Source organism: Cricetulus griseus, chromosome 4 (assembly GCF_003668045.3).
Source record: "Cricetulus griseus strain 17A/GY chromosome 4, alternate assembly CriGri-PICRH-1.0, whole genome shotgun sequence".
NCBI lineage: Eukaryota > Metazoa > Chordata > Mammalia > Rodentia > Cricetidae > Cricetulus > Cricetulus griseus.
In genome coordinates, this window is record NC_048597.1 from 103135432 (window position 1) to 103152841 (window position 17410).

Here is a 17410-nt window from a genome sequence, read left to right on the forward strand (position 1 = left end):
CCTGGTTTGGAGCCATTAAGACAGGAGAAATCAGAGGGTGGTAGTGGCGCACGCCTTTAGTTCCAGCACTCAGGAGGCCAGCCTGGTCTACAGAGTGAGTTCCAGGACAGCCAGTGCTGTTACATAGAGAAACCCTGTCTGGGGGAAAAAACAAACAAATAAGCAAACAAATAATAAAATTAAATAGCAATCACTAGAATTAGAAAATGGGGTGACAGTCTTGTTTAATTATGAAGTTGGTTAGGAAAAGCTTTTTTGTGACATAAGTCAGGTAAAGATGTTGGGCAAGTAAACAATTCAAGAGGCTATCTGGGAGAACATTGGGCAGACAAGCAGGTGGTACAAAGGCCCTGAGGCAAAGGCAAGGTCAGTGTGGCAAGAGAAGTGAGGGATTGGAAAAGTAAGAGTCAGAGGTATGGGTGGGCTCCAAATGTGGTGAGCTCATAAGGCCACTGCTCCCTGACTTTTTTATGAGCAGTGAGACACCACCATGGGTTGATAAGACCTAAAGAACTTAGAAAATGTGATGTGGTGCTTAGGGTGGAGGTGGCAACACCTTTGTGAGATTGCAGCCATTATCTGTGAGGGAGGGTGGTAGCTAGGCTAGAACAGGAGCAGAAGGGTGATACAAGTTCTAATAACTGGTGGTGGGTGGTATAGAGCTCTAAGCCCAGCCCAATAGAGGCTGGTACAAGATGACCAGTATGAGGCCAGCCTGAGCTACAGAGCAAATCTGGGGCCAATCTTGAACAAAATGAAGAAGTTTGGGAGATGGCTCAGCAGTTAAGATGGCTGCTCTTTCAGAGGTCCTGAGTTCAATTCCCAGCATCCATATGGTGGCTCACCACCATCTCTAGTGGAATCCAATGTGCTTTTCTGGCATACAGGCATACATGCAGATAGAGCACTTATACATAAAATAAATAAATCTTAAAAAAAAAAAAAAAAAAAAAAAAAAAAAAAAAAAAGAGTATTGGTTGCTCTTACAAAGGACCCAGGTTCCAATCCCAGCTACCACAAGGTAGCTCACAACTCCAGTACCCGGGGTATACAGTCCAGTGCCCTCTTCTGGCTTCCAAGGGTACTGCATGTATGTGGTGAAAACAAACACAGAATAAAAACAATGGATAAAAGGCTAGAAATGGGGCATTGGTGGCGAACGCCTTTAATCCCAGTACTTGGGAGAAAGAGGCAGGTGGATCTCTGTGAGTGCCAGGATAGGCTCCAAAGCTACACAGAGAAACCCTGTCTCGAAAAACCAAAAACCAAAAACCAAAAAAAAAAAGGCTAGAAATGTAGGTCAATGGTAGAACTCTGACCAGGCATGCAAGGACCCTAGGCTTAACCCCCCCCACACACACACCAGAAAAGTTTCCTTATAATTGCCCTAGTGGCTTTGCTAAAGCCCTGTCCCATTTACATCTATGGGCATGACCTCTCGTCTCTCCTTGAGGGCTCTTCTAGTCAGGGCAAACCCACTAGGCTTCCCAGGATCTTGCTGGTTAGATAACACTTAAGGCAGAAGGTGGAGAGGCTGGGATGGGCCATAGCCACAGCCAAACTGCTGTTTACTACAGCATGGCCTTGGACAGACAGCATCGACTCCCATGTACCTACCTGTTTTCTTGTTTCTAGAATGGGACCGATAAAAGTGGCTTCCCTTGTCAGGGTGTCACAAGGAATAAAGGAGGTGGAGATATCAGCAAAGTGCTCAGCAAAATTCTGGGGTGGAGGAAGGGACTGGGGGTTTGGAGTGGAGTGAGCCCCCACGCCCCACTCTGTGTGGAAGGGTGTTCTGAGGTTACTAGGGCAAGTGTGATCATGTCTGGAGCTCTCTTGGCGTCATTCCTATTCTGCTGTCTGGTTACAGCCTTATTCCCCATTGGAATCTGGGTCCCATTCCCCCTAACAGGCCAGTTGAGCTCAGCTGTCTCAGCTGTAGGAGTTAATTTGGGGTGACAATTCTGTGACGCTATCTTGTATACCTCCACACCCCAACTGCACTGAATACTTCACAGGCCCAAGTGGGAATCATACCAGGATCCTCTTCCAGTCACCCCAGGCCACTGGGCTTGTACCCACCTGCCCCAGCCCTCATGCAAAGGGAATAAGCCCAGGACCCATGTGACCTCCCCACAGGTTGGTGAACTGGGAACGGGTGGGTTGGCCACCAGCTGTTGACCTTGCTTTGAACTTGTTTACTGCTGGGTAAGTTCAGGGAATGACATAATGTCCAAGCTCCCTGAGCTAAATTTAGGCTCCGGGAAAATAATTTCCCCTGGGTGCGTTCCAGAGGCACCAGGACGCTCAGAGAACAGGCTGCTGTCCTGAGCCCTGGCATGCTTTGAGCTGCACCATTGGCTCCCTCTGAACCCACAGGCCTGGCTCTCAAGGAAGCCTGGAACCTGGGCATGCCTGTGCCAGCAAACAGGCTGTGTGAACTTCAAATCTCCTGTGACTGACTGCCTAGGGAGCCTTAAACCCTCCTCCCCCTCCATCTGTAGATCCTGATGCATGCAGAAAACAAACTGGCCACAGAGGCCAAGCCACTGATAAGGCAGACTTTTTAGGTCAGTTACAAATGTGTTTTGTTAAAGAAAGCAAATAGATTATGAAATAGAATACAAAATTAATGTGGATTTTTTTTCTTCTCTCTTTTTTGTTCTTCTTTCTTCTCTCTAAGCAGAGTGTCATGTAGCAGCCAAGGATGGTCTTAAACTCCTGACTTCCACCTCCTAAGGGCTGAGATTACAAATATGCACTGCCATGTCCAGCTTTTTTTTTTTTTTTTTTTTTTTTTTTGTCGTTTTCCACCCACCCACCCCCCACCCCATTTTTAATTTTTAAGTAGGGTCTCACTATGTAGTTTGGGCTAGCCTGGAACTCACACAGATTCTCCTGCCTCTACCTCCTGAGTGCTAGGATTAAAAGTGTGCCACCATGCCTGGCCCTCTAACTTTTCCCTTTTTTAAAAAAAAAAAAATTATTTTCCATCTGTGTTTTGCCTGTAGGTATGTATATGCACCACTTGTGTGCCTGGGACCCTCAAAGATCATAAGAGAGTATTAGATGCCCTAGAATGAATGTTACCAATGATTCTGAGCCACCATGTGGGTTCTTGGAACTAAATCCAAGTCCTCTTGGAGAGCAGCAGGTGCTTGTAACCACTGGGCCAGCTCCCCAGCCCCCAACGTCTCCTGTTCAGTAACTTGAAATTCATGGCCCAGGCCTGGCGGTGCCCACGTTATAACCCCAGTACTCATGAGGCTGAAGCAGGAAGATCACAGATTGGAGACTGGCCTGGGCTTCATAGCGTTGTTGTAAAACCTATCTCCAAAGAGGGAAAAAAAGAAGTTTCACATGAAATTTGGTGATGGTAAAGCCCAGCTGTAGCTTAGTCTATGAGAGAGCCTGAGCTCAACACCTAGGACCCCAACCCCAAAAAGATTGAGCTGAACCATTTCTGAACAAAATACTGTCTAGAATATTCTGTCATTCTGTCTCATTACAGAACATTTTCCTCGGTGTGTGTGTGTGTGTGTGTGTGTGTGTGTGTGTGTCCGTGCCACCGCAGATAATTGTCACAGCCCCTGGACAGGGTGGCCACTGTCAGCCTTGTTTTTATAAGGGAGGCAGGGATCTTGGACAGGGTCCCATAATTCACCAGGGGCAAAGGTAGTGTTTGAACTTAAATCTTTCTCTAAACTGTGTCCCTCTGCGTCTTGGGTTGTAGGTGGAGCCCCACCCTGTGGCCATAAGGAAGCCCTGCACAGGAACTCTGACCAGCCATATAAAGGCAGGCTGCTGGTCTGGATAGTAGGCCTTAGAGCTACAGGCTCTGCACTGTAGCTGTCTGCACCCCCACCTGCGTCAGGCCCTAGACATATAGACTGGCTATAAACGCACATTACTTATATAGAGAGTTTTTAAAAAGTTCATGCTTGGATTTTACTCTTTGTTATTCCTCTGCCTCAGAAAGTAAGCTGTGGTTGCTTAGGCACTCTTCAACATTATTATAGTAGGCTTTTAAAAACCAGGGTGAGGCTGGGTGGTGACTCACACCTTTGATCCCAGGACTTGGGAGGCAGAGACAGGTAGATCTCTGTGAGTTCCAGGCCAGCCTGGTCTACAGAGAGAGATCCAGGACAGCCAGGGCTACATAGAGAAACCCTGTCTCAAAAAAATTTTAAAAAATAGGAGGAGAAGGCAGACAAGGAGGCGTTAATCCAGGGTGAGGGCTGGGCAGATGGCTCAGCAGGTAAGGGTGATCTGAGTTAAGATTCCCAGCATGCATATCGGGCAGCCTGTAACTCTGGTTCCTGGAGTCCACCTCTATGGACTGCTTCACTGAGATGCATATACCCCCCTCTATGGACTCCTTCACTGAGATGCATATACCCCCCTCTAATGATTAAAAATAAAATTTAAATAAATAAAGCCAGGGTGTTCTGTCATTGGGGCCGTGTGTGAGCAGCCCAGGCTCAGGTGTGTGAGCAGCCCAGGCTCAGGTGGGATCTTGCAGTGCCTCCTCCCTTATTCCCCAGAATGTAAAGGCATGCACCACCTCCACCTGACAGCGTTGATTTTAACTTTTTTTTTTCTCAATAGTAAGTCCTTGCTCTAGTCACCAGAGAAACACCGTTATTATTATTTGTTTGTGTTTTTTTGGGGGGTTGGGGTTGTTTTGGTTTGGTTTGGTTTTTGGAGACAGGGTTTCTCTGTGGCTTTGGAGGCTGTCCTGGAACTAGCTCTTGTAGACCGGGCTGGTCTCGAACTCACAGAGATCCGCCTGCCTCTGGCTCCCAAGTAAAGCGTGCGCCATCACCGCCCTGATGAAACACCCTTATTAAGAAAAGTTTTGGGCTAGGGATTTGGTTCAATTGGTAGGGTACTCACTTAGCTAAGCATTCTTGAAGACTGGATTTGATCCTTAGCACCAAATAAACCAGCTGTGGCAGTGCACACTTGTGGATACCAGCATTCAGGAGGTTTGAGTCCATAGGACTGGAAGTGCAAGGTTACTCTTAACTACATAGAGAATCTGAGGCTGGTCTAGGGATGGCAAGGTGGCTCAGAGGGTAAAGGTGCTTGCCACTAAGCCTGCCAACTTGAGTTCAGTCACAGGACTCGAATGGTAGGAGAGAGCTGACTCCATCAGGTTGTCCTCTGACCTCCACTTGCTGTTCACTGTGGTGTGCAGGCACAAACACTAAATGAGTAAATGTAGGGTTTTCGTTTCTGTCTTTTTTTTTTTTTTTAAATTAGACGCTGGAGGGATGGCTCAATGGTTAGAGCATGTGCTGCTCTTGCAGAAGACCCCGATTTGGTTCCAAGCACCCCGTTGGTGGCTCAGAACCATCTGTAACTCCCAATTCCGGGGCGTCAGACGTTCATTCTGGGCCTCCACAGGCAGTGGGCATGCATACATGCAGGCACAAAACCCATCCACGTAAAAGAAAAATAAATAACTCTTGGGTGATGTTAGGAGAGTGCTAGTTCTCTACAAAAGCCTGCTGAAGTTGCTTTGGCCATGGTTTCCCTGCTGGAGCCAGGAGACAGCCATGATTGCTTTGGTGCCAGGTGCCCAGCAGAGGGCGCCAGACACTGGCAGCATTGCATACAAAGTAGCCCTCTTCCTCCAGGGAGAGTAGGTATGTATGCAAGGAGGGTTGGAGAACCACAGAGCCCACCCGTGGCCTGGCTATTTATAACCGCCTTGATAGCTGATAAACGAGAAACTGCCCAAGCTTTAGCCCATCTAGCTCTGGAAGTCCCGAGCCACAAAACTACGCAAATCCGGGTATTTTTAGTACTTGGCCCATCTGGTGCCGCTTCTCATGTTGTCTTGTTCTTTGCTCAGACGCTTCTGATGAGCAGAATTCACAGTCTTCGATGGAAAACTCAATGAACAGCTCAGAAAAGGTGGAACGGCAGCCATCTGCAGAGTCGGGGTTGGCAGCAGAAACTTCGGCAGTCTCTCAGGTACCTGCAGCCAGGCCTCGGTGGGACGGGGCAAGGGTTCTCTGTGGTCTGTTGAAAGTCAAGCTGCTTCACGGTGGGACAGTTGGAACACTGCTTGTCCATTGGACAAGCAGCTGAACGTGTTAGCCTCTGTCACCTGGGGCCACCGTGATGGGAGGGACACGTGGTCCTGCTTCTGGAAGCCTCTGGGGTAGAGCATGCGTACACTGTCGTTCTAGTCTCAGCTTGGTGACTGTGTTATTTGGGTCCATGAAGATATCACCTCATCTCACTGACCCCACATCCTTTAAGGTTAAACCTGAAGGCCAGATTATTCCTTGGAATTTGGCTTCTGGCGCAGCGCTCTGCGCAGACCTCCTTTTGTGTTGAAACAGCAACAGCATCTTTCTTGGATTGTTCAGTGCAAACACAAGGCCTACAGCCAGGAGGCAGATATGATGGAATCTAGCCCAGGTTCAAATCCATCTCCAATCCTCTGGGTATGGAGGTGCAAGCCAGTAATCCTAGCTCCTTGGGAAGTTAAGGCAGAAGAATCCAAAGTTCAAAGCCAGCCTGGGAGACTTAATGAGAGTCCATGCATCTCTGTCTGACCTGCCCTATGTCCTTACTACCTGGAATAGGACCAGATCTTTAGGAGGTACTGTGCTAACCATGATGAAGAGGTGCTACCGTAGGTGTAAGAAGGGCATTAGACGTGGAAAGAAGGTTGTTTCAAATAAACAGGATGTGGGAGAGAGCTGGGGCTGTAGCTCAGTGGCAGAACATCTGCTGATCATGTCTGAGGCCTCAGGTGCTGTCCACAGCTGCATCACTTAGCTCCTGGGCATCTTCCGTTGCCAAGCCTCAATCTGTCAAACTACCAATAAAGATTATACGAGAAAATATGGCTAAGATACCCAGCCAGAGCCCAGTGTAGACACACAGATGTCATCTTCCAGGGCTACTGTGGTGCATTGATATAAGAGGGGCTGGAGAGATGACTCAGGGGTTAGGAGCATTTATTGCTTGCAGAGGACCCAGGTTCAATTCCCAGTACCTATGTTGGCTCTCACAGCCATCTGTAACTCCAGTTTCTGGGGGATCTGACAAAGGTACACGGTGCACTCACATACGTACATTCATACGTATAAAATAAGTAAATACACTTTTAAAGATGAAAATTAAAGCTGTTAAATTCAAGAAGAGCATGAGCTGGGTGTAACTCAGTGGTAGAGCACGTCCCAGCATGAAAAAGGGAAAAGAAGAAAAACGTTCATATTGTATTCGCTCTGAGGTCAGGAGGACCCCTTTCTGCTGGCCTGAGTCCCGAATGTCTTTCTCCTCTGTTCTTCCTTCCCCATTCCTCCTGAGAGCCCAGGGACTGGCCTCTTCTCGGTCTTGACGTAGTAGCCTAGGCTAATTCATCCCTACGAGATCTTCAGACAGGGAACCAGTAGCCTTGGGAGCACCTTTGCCCACTTTTTCCTCCTACATCTGTGTCTGCCTTTAAAAAGCAAACAGGAGAAGCCAGGCGTGATGATGCCTGCCTTTAATCCCAGCACTTGGGAGGCAGAGGCAGACTGATGGCTGTGAGTTGAAGGCTAGTCTAGTCTCGATATTGAGTTCCCAGCCAGCTAGGGCTGCCTAGTGATACCCTGTCTCAAAGAAGAGGGAAGCAGGGCAGCAAGATGACTCCACTGATAAAGGCACCAGGCCTGATGACCTAGATTTGAAGTCTAGGACCCACATGTTGGAAAGAGAAAAAACGACTCCCTCAAGCTGCCCTCTGACCTCTATATGCATGTTGTGTTACCTGCACACATGCCTGTGTGCATACACACAATATATATAAAGAATGAATGTGGTGGGAGGGAGCACCCCTTGAGAGGCAGGAGGATCTCTGAGTTCAAGGCCAGCCAGGGCTACTCAGAGAAAACCTGTCTCAAAAAACAAAAAAAAAAACAAAAAAAACTGCAAAACCCAAAAATGAATGAATGTAATAAAACATTAAACTAAATTCCAAAGACCAGTGAGGAAGAGGGCCAGCTTCCCTGATGCCAAGTCCTGTCCATGGTCCTCAGAGAAAACTCACTCAGTCTTCTCTTTAGTTCTGATGCCCAAGCTGGCGCCCCCTTGTCACAGTTAACACAGTTAACACAGCATGCTACAGACCAAGCCCTATTCTCTGCTCAGGCAGAGAAGTTTGACAGACAGACACAGGACACTAGGTCTCTGTGAGAGATGTCATAGGTTGATGTGAAGAGCATGAATCAGGTGTCTTGGACCCTCTTTAGATTGAGAAGAGTTTCCTGGAGTTTCCTGTGTCTGAAGTTGGAGACCCATGAGCCCAGGAAGAAGACAGGCTTCAAGACAGGACCAACTAGAGGAACAGAAGAGCAAAGAACACTGGGTAGCTACAGCCTGGTGGTCCAGGACGAGAATGGCCCCTGGGGCTGGTCTCTTAGCCTCTTAGCCTCTTCAGGCTTGTGTTTTAAAGTCAGTGGGCAAATGCTGGAAGCCTTTGTTCCCACAGTGTTTACAGTTTAAGGAGCAGGCTCAGGTGGTGTTTCATGACACCTGTAAAGAGGTCACCGAGAAGCAAGTAGCGGCAGCTCAGAGTAGACAGACTCTAATGGCGTCAGTAGGTAGACCCTGCTAATGAAGCGGGGAGGGTGGGGCACATGGAAAGAGGGGCTGCAGGGTGCTGTCCAGGCACAGGCTTTATTCCGTGCCTATGGTAACATGAAGACATGGCAAAGGCCAGGGAGTCGCAATTAGCAGGGATAGTCTAGAGTTTGGTCTCGGGTGACGGTTGAGGTCTGAGGACCAGAGGTGACTGCTGGTGAATGAATAACTTTTTGGATGGTCATAAGACTTCTTGGGAATTCAGTGTCAAGGACAGACCACTTTTCCCAGAATAGTGGCTATGTGTCCGTTCAACAAAGGCTGAGCATTTTCACCAAGCAAGGTGCCTGTAGCCCAAGGGACAACAGTCCACACAGCAGAGTAGTTCTGGGTGTTTGGGGAAACTACCTTAGAGGTACAGGTAGGGTTGCCGAACTGAACCTTACACTCAGTTACTTACATCCACAATTATTACAGACCGGAAGACTGGTCACAAGAGGAACTTGGTCTAGACTGTGTGGAATCAAAGGACAGGGGCTAAAAATACAGAGGGGATGTCACGTGTCATGGCTTAGAGTGACAGTGGTGACAGAGGAGGTGGGTTTCATGTGCTCTCCAAAGCACTGGATTTAAAGTTCGCCATTTGTCTGGAACCTCCACTCCTCCCAGGTAGTGCTCTCTCAATTCCCTCTGGAGCCAGCCTGCTGTCCCCACCCCCCCACCCCATGTCCCAAATGCCCTCCCTGCTTATATAGTCACTTCTCTTCTTCCCCCGAAGGATTTGGAAGGAGCACCACCCTCTAAAAAGATGAAGCTGGAATGCTCTCAACAGAACTCTGAAGAGATGTAGAGGCCCAGTGGAACCCTTTGGTCCGTGTTTCATGGCAGGTACATCAGCAGGCTTAATTCTAGAACGCTGCCCAAGCGATTCCTCTTGGGGGCAAACAGAACTAAAGTTTCAAGTTTACTAAGTGCAAATCCAAGAAAAACCTAAAACGGCGGAACTTCTCAGACACTGATGAACTGTGCTGTGAAGCGAAACACTCGAACCTTCAAGTGACTGTCCTTGGGGAGGTGGGTCGACAGCTCAGGAGCTCTGCACACTGTCTCGGAAGCCAAGATTGCATTTGTGTTGCTGCTGTAACCCCTGCCCCCACTTCTCTATTTAATGATATAAGCTATTTGAGGGTGGTACCAATCAGGAATTTGCTTTTCATCGGGGCTTTTTCACTCTTCAACCAATTCCTTCTGCTTTCTTTTTTTGTGCCTTGTACCCTAGAGGTTACCTCTGGCATGCTTCCTGGTTTTTACATCTCTCCTGGCAAAGTGCCCATTGGTTTTGGTTGGCTGCTGCCCCCTTCCTGCCCCTCTCCTCCCTGCCCTGAGACTGTGTCAGAGCAGGTGGAGTAGAGCAGCAGGAGATCAGGCACCTTCCGGTGGCTCTGGGTTCAGGTGGGCAGTGTTTGGGCACACCCTGTGCCCTGCGTGGAGTCAGTCCCAACTTCCAGGGCCCCTGGGGCTATATGTGTCAGCCTCATTTCCCAAGGGCTGGCCTCCTTGGTTCAGGACATGCCCTCGCCTCCTGGAGCCATGGAGGCTAGGGGTTTGCAAGCCACAGTAGCCCAGATTGACATGCAAAGCCTTTGGATTCTTCTGGCACCTCCACCCTATCTCCCTCGACTCTAGCCACCACTGGCACTGCTTTCTCCGGCCCTCCGAGAACAAAATGACTGACTATGAGCTTGTCTCCTTAGGATAGTACAGGGCTGGGAAGGTTGGGAGCAGGCAGCAGGAATAGCCGGTGCTGAACTCTTCCACGGGACATTGCTTGGATTTCAAATCCATGGAAACCTGCTGCCCTTTGTCCCTGTCCCCTGTCCCCAACACCCCAAACCCCAGGCAAGATGCTCCTGGCATCATGTTCTGACTCTCAGAGGCAACAAGTGGATGGCGTCTCATCCCCAGCGCGTGTGGTCGCCTCCACTGGGAAGCGGACCTTAATGATTGGGCCTCAAAGGCCAGAAACAAGGCACTGAGGAACTGGGAAGATTTGCACACACCCCCAGAAAGGAGCCACGGAGGCTCCCCTTTCCCCTGCCCCCGATTGCACCGAGACAGCTTTCTCTCACTCAGTGGAGACACCCCTTGGACGAACTGCCGACTGTTGAGTTCTGAGGCCTGGGTAGCCCTTAATTCCTCCACAGACCCCACAGACCTTGAAGCTTCCCCTGCGCTTTCTTACTGCACTGGCGTTCTCGCTCCCTATGAGTTGTGTGTTGGGGGTGGGGGAGTGGGATGTTTTGTTGTTTGTTTGTTTTGTTTGCTAACTGGTGCATATTCAGGTGCCACCTTTTGACGTGTGGACCTTTCTCCTAACCACCATGAGAGGTGTCTGCCAGGCTCCATTTTCTAAGAGTTTCTGAGGGGAGAGCTCCTGTTTCTTTTTCTGTTTTCAAGGGAGCTGTCTATTTCCTATACTTCGCGAAGAATCAAAATGTTCCTGAATTTTAAATACCTCATGCAAAAATATCTCCTGAAATAAGGGAAGAAAAAAAAAAACTTTGAAAATCTTAATGTTGAAGTTAGCAATGCTAAAATGTTTCTGTCTTAAGAAAAAAAAAATTCTTGTACTTAGCAATTTTGCCCCTCAGGCGGTCAGTTCTATGAAGAACTGTGTTCTGCATCTTTGCTGGGAAGCAACCAGATGCATGACCTCCAACATATCTCAAGGTCAAGGCGGCTTTGCCTCCAGATTCTAGAGTTAGGGTAACATTTTTCTTTTGCAGCAAAACTCCATTTTGGTAAAAGATGAATTTGAATATTTATTTCTTTTTCTGGGAAATGAGAGGTTACAACATACACAGCTGAAGGAGAACCCAACACATGCATCCACGGAGCCAGCAGGCGGCCAGGGCCGCCTGCACCTCTTCTGTCCACTGCAGCCTCCGGACAGTGAAGAGGAGTTGACACAGTTGAGGATGAGGACAACGATGAGGTCCACGGTACCCAGGCTGTCATTAGTTTTTCTCTGAAGTGCCTGAAGGTAGGAATGGGCCGTTGATGGGGACCATCCGGATGCCCCCCCCGCCGACGGCCATGCCAGGCAAAGAGCCAGCAGCCCTGCACTGCACGCTGGCCACAAAAGCCTTCCATGTGGAGCGGTCAGACTGCAAAATCCAATGTGCTTCCTTCCCCGCCACGGTCCTCTCTCTGGAGCCAATGGTCCCCGTCCCTGAACCCCTCACCCTCATCCCCGCCACAGAATCTTAAGACCTTTCATCTGGCCGAGCCAGGGGCTGGGGATCTCAAGCAAATGCCTTCCGTGGACATCAGGCCCCATGGCCTAAAGGGCTCCCAGGGCAAACTTCCCCCAAAACTTGAAGGCGGGGGAATGGTGGCTACACACATTCCACAAAGTGCTGGCACTTAATACCCACAACCCTGAAGGCTATTGACCGATTCTTAGAGGGTGGTGACTGCCCATCATCAGACGGTGTCATGGTTTGGAATGTTAATTATTGCCGAGGACCTGGTTAGAGATATAAAGACCTTTTTTTTTTTTCACTGTTACCTATTTTTTTCCTCTTACAATTTTTTTTGGTGTGTTGTACAGCAGTATAATTTTTCACTTATTTATTCCATCGATAGATATTGTTTGTACAATGTACAATGGTTTCATTTCAGAAAATAAAAAAAATTCAGATCATGAGTTCGGTGGCTTAACCCTTTGTAATAAAGAATAAAGTCGGGTGGATAATGAGGGTGCCCTCACCAGCGGCTCTTCTGCACAAGTTTGGGAAGTTCCTTGTAGGAGACTCTGCTGCCGGACACAGTTATGATAGCTGCCATCATTAAACACCAGGTAGGTCCGAGCCGCTCCACACTCCTTTTTGTGGGTGAGTGTTGTCAATCACCTAGTACACCAGAATGAACAGCAAGGTTGTACCTTGTCCAGTCTGGTAGAGAGCTCCAGTCTAAAAGCTATACCTGGGAGCCAGAATTTGTGGTGCAGACCTATAGTTCCAGCACTTGGCAGGCTGAGGCAGAAGGATTGCTGAGAGTTCAAGGCCTGGGCTACTTAGCAAATAGCAAGGGCTAGCCAGGGCTACATAGCAAGACCCTACCCCTGGTTTCAATTCTCAGCACCACATAAAACAGGGAGGTGGCACATGCCCATAATCCCAGCATCAGGAAGGTCTGGGGAGGATTTAGAAGTGCAAAGTTTTCCTAGCTACATAGCAAGTTCCAGGTCAGCCTGGGATACAGGACACCAAATGAGAGAAAAAAGATTCTGTCATGGTAGCAATTCTGGCAGGTAAATACTGAAGAGGATGAGGAAGGAGGATCAAATGTTTGAACCAGCTTGGAGAGCTAGCTGGAGAGCTAGCTCAGCAGTTAGTGACACTCACTGTCCTTGCACAGGCCATGGTTCTGCTATTGGCACCAACATAGCAACTCACAGCCATCTGTGACTCCAGTTCCTGGGGATCTGACACACCCTTCTGGCCTCTCCAGGTACCAGGAATGCATGTGATGCACATACATATTGGCAGGCAAAACACACACACACACACACACACACACACACACACACACACTATGTAAGAAAATGAAGTGTGGGTGGCAGCTAGAGGGCTGGTAAAAATGGCTTAGACCAGTGCTTCTTACCTTCCAAACACTGCAACCCTTTAATTCAGTTCCTTATGTTGGGGTGACTCCAACCATAAAATTATCTTCGTTGTTAGCTGGGTGGTGGCAGTGGTATCAGCACACACCTTTAATCCCAGCACTTTGGAGACAGAGGCAGGGGGATCTCTATGAATTCAAGGCCAGGCTTGTCTAAGCATGAGTTCCAGGACAACCTCCAAAGCTACAGAAAACCCCCCAAAAATTAATTAGTTAAGAGCTGGAAATAAAGCTTGTTTGGTAGGGTCCTTGCCTAACATGTTTGAAGCCCTAGGTTTGTTTCTTAGCACCTCATAAATAGGCATGGTGCATCTCTGTAATTCCAGAGGCAGGGGGAATCAGAAATTCAAGGTCATTATCATTTACACATTGTGTTTAAGTCAGCCTGGACTAAAGACTCAAAATAAACAAAAAAACCTTCAGCATGGCAGATATATTTTTCTCTTGGGGGTGGGTATCTCTTGGTTTTTGCATTTTTTTCTTTGCGGTTCATTTAGTTTTGCCTTAGGGTTTTTGTTTTGTTTCAAGACAGGGTTTCTTCATGTAGCCTTGGCTGGCCTGGAACTAGCTCTGTAGACCAGGCTGGCCTTGAACTCAGAGATCTGCCTGCCTCTGCCTCCCAAGTGCAGGGATTAAAGGTGTGCGCCACCATCAGCCAGCCTGCTTTAGGTTTTGGGGTTTTTTGTTTGTTTGGCTGGTTTGGGTTTTGGTTTTTCGAAACAGGGTTTCTCTGTGGCTTAGGAGACTGTCCTGGAACTAGTTCTTGTAGACCAGGCTGGTCTTGAACTCACAGAGATCTGCCTCCCAAGTGCTGGGCCACCACCACCCAGCTCTTCTTTAGGTTTTTTAAGACAAGGGTTCACTCTTCAGCCTGTACTAGTCTTGCACTGTTTCTGTCACAAGGGTGCCCCACACCTGAACTTCTGGATTTTGTTTTAAAGCAAGGTCTTGCTATGTAGCCTAATTTGGCTTAGAAGTTGTGGCCCTCTTGTCTCAGCTTCTGAAGTGAAGTCTGCACATAGGCATGTACTACCATGCCTGGCTCAAAACAAAACAAAACAAAACCCTTCTTCCAGATCTGTGTTCCATCATGGAGATTACTGCTGCTTCCTCAGTTGTAGGAGGGACTCGGGTAGAGACAATTGGATTGTACCCTCGTCTTGACTGTAACTAGACATCTAATCACTAGTAGTCAGGCCCAAACCAGAACCATCCGGTTTGTTCTCAGCAGTCCCTTGTGGACTTTTTCCTGCCTGTGCAATCTCACTTCTTCCAGCTGAAACTTGGCTCTGCTCCCAGGTGGTGAGCGTAGGAAGTTTGTCCAAGGGGTCTGGGAAGATTCGTGTTTTCTCCTTGTAGCTAGCTCCTTCCTGCTCCTGTCCTCTTCATCTCCGACCCAGGTTTTTACCAGAAGTGGTTGCTTAGTTAAATTAGCTCCCGCTAGGGAAAGTTCAACTGTACAAAACACAAATAACAGGGACCTTGGTTGCTTAACTGGGGTTGGGGGGCGGGGAGCTTAATCCATGGGCACAACTGGTGCTCATTCATGCCTTGCTCCTGGTCTGCTTGCTCTCTCTGGATCCACATCGCTCCCGTGTTCGCTGTCTCCTCCCCATGTCTACTCTCCAGCCTCCATTCTGTCTCACTTTATCCACGGAACTGCCCTCCCCTCATTGAGGGTAAGTCATGCGTGGAAACATCTGTGAGCAGGGCCCCAGGCAGCCATGACTCACAGAAAAGCGAGCCAGAGCCCTGAGAAAGATGCCCAGTTGGGTCAAGGGGATGTGCACTCTGAAGGCAGGGGTCAGCAAAGCTCCTAGGAGAATGGAGGAACCCCAGGGAGGGCGCTGAGAGATTCACTTTCCTCTGTTGACTGGTAGTTTCTAAGCCAAGGCTCTGCTGGACTAGGGACAGCGTTGCCAGTGAACAGCATGGACCGAAAAAGGCTGCACCAGCGGTGGAGGCAGGGCAGAAGGAAACTGGGACAATAGGCCAAGCATTGTTAAGAGGAGCTTGTGGATTCCAGCCTGAGCTGAAGACAGCCAATATTGGAGCCAAATAGTACCAGGGAGGGGTCAGTGGACTGAGGAAGGCAGACAAAAAAAAAAAAAAAAAGAGCACAAGTCCGTGGTAAGCCAACGATGTCATGAAGGTCAGTGGTAGATTTTGAAGGTGGATTGTAGACCCTACAGATCAAGTTTAACTTCAAGACTCATTACAGTAGACAACTACTTTGTCCAGTTGCTTTTCCCCCTGCCTCCACCAGGGGACGCCCTTCATCACTGTCTTTCTAATGGTTTGTCCAGGCTGTCCAGTTGACATAAGCCCTCCTCTAGACTACAACTATTGGTTGAAAGATGGATGCATAACCTAAAGAGGTCCAATGAGAGTCAGCCCTGGGAATTTCGTGGGCCCTGGTGACATGATGGCTTCTGGAGCCAGTGAACAGTTGTTAAATGTGACTGGAGCCAACATAAAGTTGCCGAGAGTCGGTGGGTGAGGTTGAGCTTCGTGAGCACAGCTTAGGAAAGAGCCCCAGTTGCCTGTCTCCAACCTTGGAAGGGTTAGGCCAGTTTGTGTGAGACCTTCTCCAGGTCAGGCCTCAGCCTTCATCCCAGGGCTTGGGGTGTCGTATTTGATGAGCGAGCTTGACCGAGCTCTCCAACTTCGAGTCCTCTTCGCTAAGTCTTGAAGCCGAGATAATGGCGGGAATGTCTGCCCCTGCTCTAAATCATCCCCCTTTTAGAGCTCCCTCGTGACAAGGGCTTGGAAGTTTCACAACTGGAGACAAAAACAAACAGGATAGTAGGGCCTTAATTTGGACCATATATACAGCTTGTAGGCTCTTCAGCACTCCGGTGCTGTGTGAACTCCCTCAGGCAAGTCTCTTAAGTTTTCTCATTAGTAAACTGGGGAGAATAATAGGGCCCGCTGCTAATTTTAAAAAATCTCATTATATTTATGGGGGGGGTGTGCACTTGCCATAGCCGGTATGGAGGTCAGAGGACAACTTGCAGGTTGACTGATACTGGACTTGCCTAACCAGTGCGCCCCACCCAATGCATAGCTGAGCCAGCCCTTATGGAATAAGTGGAGCTTCCGGGAAACAAGAAAAGAAGAGGTTCCAGGGCTGAGGAAAGAGTACTTCAGGTGAGATGACACATCCCAGCCCTAAGCACCTGGCTCAGGAAAGCAAGCCCTCAAAGAGATCCTCAGTAGGTCAGCCCACTGGAGACCCTTTCTTCCGGTTCCTCCCGCTGTTCTCCTCCAGGAAGCAAGGTGAGGCCTTGGATGCTGTCTACCTCTGGGATATTCCCTGGAATACTGGTACCCATGGATGTGATTTGGCTTGAGGATAAACCTTTCTCCAGACCTTGGAGGAAGTAACAATCTGCTTTGCATCAAGGAACCTCAAGAGGCCCTCACCCTGCTCAGTTCTCCCTTAGGACTCCCTTTGCGATGAGCTCATCTGACCTCTTTGCAAACCTTGAAAGACAGTTTAGGATAGAGAATCAGCAGCTCCACTATACAGCAAGGGAAACCGAGGCCAGTGACATAATTGAACAGGCTCCTTTTTTTGTTTGTTTGGTTTCTTTTGTTTGTTTTGTTTTTCAAGACAGGGTTTCTCTGTGGCTTTGGAGCCTATCCTGGAACTAGCTCTTGTAGGCCAGGCTGGTCTCGAATTCACAGAGATGCGCCTGCCTCTGCCTCCCTAGTGCTGGGATTAAAGACGTGTGCTACCACCGCCCGGCTTGAACAGGCTCCTATAGGGACTCCATAAGGAGATGTTGAAATCTAGCCCGTTATCTACTAGATAGGAGCTAGCAAATCCAGCCCACCCCTTGTTTTTTATAAAGTTTTATTAGACCATAGCCATACTCATTCACTTACATGCTGCCCCTACCTGCTTTCACCTTACAGTTGTGGAGCTCAGTCATGGCAGCAGAGACTCTGACTTCCAACTCTGAATATATCCTCAGAGCCTTTACAGAAGTTTGCTAACCCTTGGGTAAAAACCACATTTTCCTGCAGAAAGTTGAAAGAATAATAATGATATACAAACTGGGAGTAGTGGGATATGCCTATAATCCTGGCCTTGGGGGAAAGCTGAGGCAGGAGGATCAGGAATTCATAGTCA

At 48.6% G+C, this 17410-nt stretch overlaps 1 protein-coding gene across 5 annotated transcripts in view; it reads left to right on the plus strand.

Annotated features, from left to right (window-relative positions):
- Bcl7a (BAF chromatin remodeling complex subunit BCL7A) overlaps nt 1–12295 on the plus strand; it is a 33692-nt gene extending 21397 nt beyond the window's left edge. For 3 of the 5 annotated variants that reach the window (XM_027413998.2, XM_027413999.2, XM_027414000.2), the window contains exons 6-7: nt 5861–5982; nt 9365–12295. In XM_027413998.2, the coding sequence (XP_027269799.1) occupies nt 5861–5982; nt 9365–9436 (194 nt within the window). In that variant the 3' untranslated portion in view covers nt 9437–12295. Of the gene's footprint in view, nt 1–5860; nt 5983–8255; nt 9273–9364 lie in introns of those variants that run through there. The other 2 variants (XM_035443314.1, XM_035443315.1) reach the window with 2 other exon arrangements.
- The last annotated feature ends 5115 nt before the right edge of the window (nt 12296–17410 follow it).